Genomic DNA, 5,232 nt, shown 5'->3' with positions numbered 1-5,232 from the left:
TAATTAATATTTTTCAATCTAGATATCTTAGTCTAATATTGGTTGGAGATTGTGACACATGTCATAGAGAAAACTTTGAACGGTAATAATTTTAATTTTTTTTTAAATTTTAAAAACATTATGAGTCTATTCTTTTGTATAACTCAACAAATGTAGTTTTGTAACGTATCTCTAATGGTAAATAAACAATAACATTATTGAAAGATGTCTATAGTCTTCCCCTTCTTAAAACTTTAATGTCACAGGACAAGGAAATAAGTCCCCTACCAAACTTATGTTTACTTTATTTCTTTAAAATGAGAATTGCCAATATTCCTTAAATACATAAGTACTTATTGAAGTTGGAAAATAATGTTTTCCTACCGGGTATAATGAGGGAGCATATTTGTTGTATCATAAAGTGTATCACTGTTTGTAATTGGTTGTAAAAAATACATTTAAGTTAAAAAAATAATGATTAAATATTTTTTCACCAATCATAAATAATGACACATGAAATAACATACTTTTATGTGACAACAGATGTTCACCCGTATGATCCTGAAGGTGAACTCCATTCTTTTAAGTCATAGCGTTGACATGTAGTTCCCTGAAGAAAGTTTGCTAGATTCTCTCTAACATTCAACAAATTTCTCCAAGCACTTTTATTAATATCCTAGTTTGTTATCAAACTTATATGAGGATTAATATAGTGGTATAATCATTCAATCCCAAATTTACTAATTAAATTTTATATCATTATATGAATATAAATGTTAAAAACAAATAAAAATTATAATAAATATTCATTTCAGTTCGATGTTTATTAATCTAACCAGTTTTGAGAGGTCAAATATAACGTAAAAAAACATAATATATTAAAATGAGTATTTACTCTAAAAGTTAATTACTTTTATTTTTTACCATTTTAATAAAATAAAATGTGTATCTCGGTGATAAACCATATTTAATAAGTATAAACAAAGTTTTGATGTACTGTTTGATATTCCACAATAATGTTTTAGTAAAAATGAAGTAATTTTTATTTTTTTTATTTTAAAAAATTAAAACAAAACAATGTCTTGTTTTTTTTCCCACTAATTTAAAAAAGTTTAATATTGATTTGCGTAAATCCAGCTAATATGGCCAATTTGAGGAAAACCGTCCAATTTCCACACCAATATAACTATACGACTAGTATAATTTTTATATACTACCAATATAGATTTTGATTCATCATTTTCCGATCATTTTTATATACTACCAATATTATGGTATTTTAAAACTATGCTTAAGTAGCAGTAAACTATTAAAAGAATTATAAGTGATATGATATTTTATATAATAAAATAGCCCATATATTTTTATACAGTGCAACCATTCTCATGGAGTGGCTATTCAAGTCATTATAGTAATGTGTGTGTTTTTTTTTATTTGTCCAAAACTCACATTGACATTTGTTTCTGCTTCCATTATCTTCTCTGCAGTATCTTCCAAACAAACCATTGAAACTCACTGAAAATAAATCACTCTTTCATCACCTCTGGTATGTGATTTTCATATTCATTATAAATGTGATTAAATGCTCTTATCTATATATATATATATATTCACTGTTCTACTATTCTGAAATGTCAAGTTTATTCCACTAATATTCAATGTTGATATCTATGTTTTTTATCCTAAGTGACTTCTTTTGACATAATTTTCTAGTATTTCATTTCAGTGCAACTACTTGTATAACACCATATCATTCAGTAGCAACAGAAATGGCTCAACAGGTACATTATGCATATAAATTTGGTGCTATCATATTCTGAAACTCTTTTAAAAGATGGTTACTTTGAATCATTTTCTGGGTTTTATTTATCTTAGCTTATTTATAAGTTTCTTAAAATAAAATTCCAACTTTGGTGGGTTTGATATAGGAAGAAGGGTGGCCTTTGGGATTAAGATTCTTGAATTCCAGAATTGGGTTGGTAAGAAATGGTGATTTTTCTGGTTCAGTATCTTTCACTCATTCAATTGATTCTTTCACTCATTCAATTGATTCTTCATCAGATCTTCATACCCAGGTTGGTAATTTTCTCCTAACAGATTCAAAAACATTTTTTTAAGTCAATTTCAGATAATATTGTGATGACCACTTTGTTAATTTAAGTTATATTTAGATATGCCACTTTGTTAATGTCTTATTGATTCATTGATACTAATGCTAATTAATGCTTCCTGTTTTTTATCTCATTCTTCTATCATTCTTCTTATATTTAAACACATTTCTATTCTCTCATTTTCTTACCTTACCATAAACTGGTTCTTGTATACCAATCTGTGGTTCTTTTGCGAATTGGTTCTCTATAATTAATGAATTAAATTTTTACCTAGAATTTAAGTTAAAGAAAGAGTAAAGAAAAAAAGAGAGTAATTGGTGATATACATTTAGCTATATTAATGAGGTACAACAAACAACAAATAATTTGATGCTAGGGTATTTCTTCCATGGTGAAACTAAAGTTGATTTAAACCTATAATAAGTGACACTAGAAATAGTTATGCAAAGAGCTATAGAAATCCTACTAAATTTACTCTAACATACCGATATTTGATAGGAGTAGTCGAGTAACATACCGCGTACTATATACCCATACAGAAGAGAACCATATATTAGGTAACTATCACTTGTTATTATATTTATTTCTCTTTTTTATATTTTTCATCACAATGATGACACCATTTCAATTGTTCTGAGTACTATTTATTAAAGTGATCATAGTCACATAAAGAGAGCATCTCAAGTATTTTGTATGCATACAATTGATATAACTCTTTGGTACAGAATAATTATTGCTTCAAATATCAGCTATGGCTACTCAAGTGTGACTCTGACACTATTGCACTTCTCATCTATACACTAATGCTTCCTTTTTGGTTATTGATCCTTACCAATTCACACTGTCTTAAATTTGAGACACTTAACTATTTCTAACTTGTTAAAACCATAGTCTGATACATCGTTCTCTTTAGTACGGATGTGGATACGCAGTACGCGATACGTTATTCTATCATACAACGGTACACTAGAGGTATATCAGGTATATCTAGTAGGGTTTCTATAGGTCTATGTACACTCATTTGTAGTGCTGCTTCTTCTAGGTTTGAAATTTAGAACCATGGCTCTATGACTAATTACTTTTACTCATTTCTTGCCAGAAGTTCATGATTTTAACTTTTGAATGAGTCCAAACTAGAACTGAATAGGAAAAGGAAACTACATATAATGAATATGACCATAAAGTTTCAATCTATTTTCTTGTTTCTCTCTTTTGGATCCTATGCTTCTTTGGTTTGTCAATTATTGCTTGATTCCAATGTGGTCCAGATCATGGCCTAGAACATCATGGTCTGACAGAACATGACATTGATTTTACTTTAATTCCTATGTTGTTGTTCTTATACTGTTTTTCATTTTGATAAATTCAAATCATGCATCATTGAAAGTCTTAATCTTTATTAAAGGGGTTCTGAAAAACATTCTTAAAGTGCAGAAAATAGCCCTTCAATTGTGTGAGAAAGAAGCAATCATATTCTAAAACAAATCAAATACAGAAGATTATATGAAAAACATTTTCCACAGATGCTTTTTTAGGAACTAATGGCAAATGTGAGGATTTGTTATTAGAAAAAGGAAGATGGATTCATGTTCACATACAAGCAAATTATTTAGCAACATAAACTAATTATTTACCAACAAGGCATTGTCTATAAGGTCCTGCTAAATCCTCGGGACAATCAAAAGGTCAAAAATTCGATTCCTAGGAGCGACAATTGTTGAGAGGGGCAACCATGCACTCCAAAAGGATTAGTTTCTTATGCATAGGGTGAGAGAATATTCTTGATAATACCAAAAATTAATTATTTTTTTGGAGTAAAAGATTATTCCAAACATGAGACAGATCATCTATCCCAAACCATGTCTTGTTCCCTCTCTTGGGCCAATCAAATATTGTCATATGAATAAAAGAAAATTTTTAAAAACTAAAAAGTAATAAAAAGTAAATTTCTGATTGATCTGAGACAGATAATGAAATACTATTTAGTACAAATGATCTCTATCCTTCCAAATACAACACACCTCAAGAAGGAACCTTCATAAGTGCAAAAATGGTAATCTTTCACCCCATATGGAAAGGTTTTGAGTATCTTTGATTGAAAATTTGTTATATATCATGCTTCTTTGCTTATAGAAGTATTCATGAGCCATTTTTTCTAACTCACTTTCCATGACTTGGTTTATTTAGTCCACAGGATCATTCTTCCATGACAAAAACATTACACTTGGAAGCATCATTGGCATTTCTAGCTTCTTAGAACTCTCAAGGAGATCAACTAGAGGAAGAATATTGGAACCTTCAAAGGATAATAGAAAGAATCACAAGCTTAAGCCTTGTTTGTTTTCACTATGTTCAAGGCTAAGTACTGATGCAGTGAGTGTTAATGATGCACCCTCTCTTGGTCATTACCTTGAAGCTGAGAGAAGAAATGCAAGTACTTACAAAAGGAATCTATGTCCTACTTATGGACCTAATGGTTTCTCTCTTATGGAAGATTCAAATTCACTTATCTCTGTGGATAAGTGAATAAGTTATTACCCCTTCTTTCTCATTTTATGTATCTTCCATTCATAGGTCATGGAGTTTTTTGTATGTTTCAGGTGTTCTTAGAATTTTCACTCATGTTGGTAATTAAATTTCAAGGCATTAGAATATTATACCATTCACTCTTCAAATATGCTTCAGTAGTTTTTTTTTATGATAGTTTTTTTTTTTTGTATAATGAGGGTATCTCTCACCCTATGGTTAAGGAACTAATCACTTTTAGAGTGTGTGGTTGTTCTTTTCAACAAGTGTTACTCATAACTCATAAGAATCGACATTTGATATTTGACCTAGTACAAAAGACCTTACATCACTTACTGCACTTACCTACCATTCCTCTGTGAGAGTTATTATTACATGCAATACAAGTGACTTATTTGCATGTTTCTATAATTCTAGGTGTTGAACAATGATGTTTCCTTTGGAAAATTAATTTTGTAGGCTCAGTAAGATACACAGCATATTTCAATGCAAGTATGGTTGAATATTATCATATGTAAAATATAATGTTGAAATAAATGTACTCTATGCATATGTGAATGTAGTGTTTTCAAATAAAATATATTTGTAGGAGTAAGGTGAAGATTTCATTAATGAA

The 5,232-nt window shown here is 29.3% G+C and overlaps 1 protein-coding gene across 1 annotated transcript; it reads left to right on the top strand.

Moving 5' to 3' along the window:
• On the top strand, window positions 1,382-4,806 carry LOC109352768. Its single transcript, XM_019594962.1, has 5 exons — window positions 1,382-1,553; window positions 1,706-1,760; window positions 1,908-2,054; window positions 4,278-4,628; window positions 4,689-4,806. Exons 2-4 carry the CDS (start codon window positions 1,749-1,751, stop codon window positions 4,614-4,616), a joined length of 498 nt encoding a protein of 165 aa, XP_019450507.1. The 5' UTR covers window positions 1,382-1,553; window positions 1,706-1,748; the 3' UTR covers window positions 4,617-4,628; window positions 4,689-4,806.

The sequence above is a fragment of the Lupinus angustifolius genome, chromosome LG07, assembly GCF_001865875.1.
Source record: "Lupinus angustifolius cultivar Tanjil chromosome LG07, LupAngTanjil_v1.0, whole genome shotgun sequence".
NCBI lineage: Eukaryota > Viridiplantae > Streptophyta > Magnoliopsida > Fabales > Fabaceae > Lupinus > Lupinus angustifolius.
The sequence above is the reverse complement of the archived record's forward strand: the minus strand, read 5'-3'. Positions and strand labels throughout refer to the sequence as shown.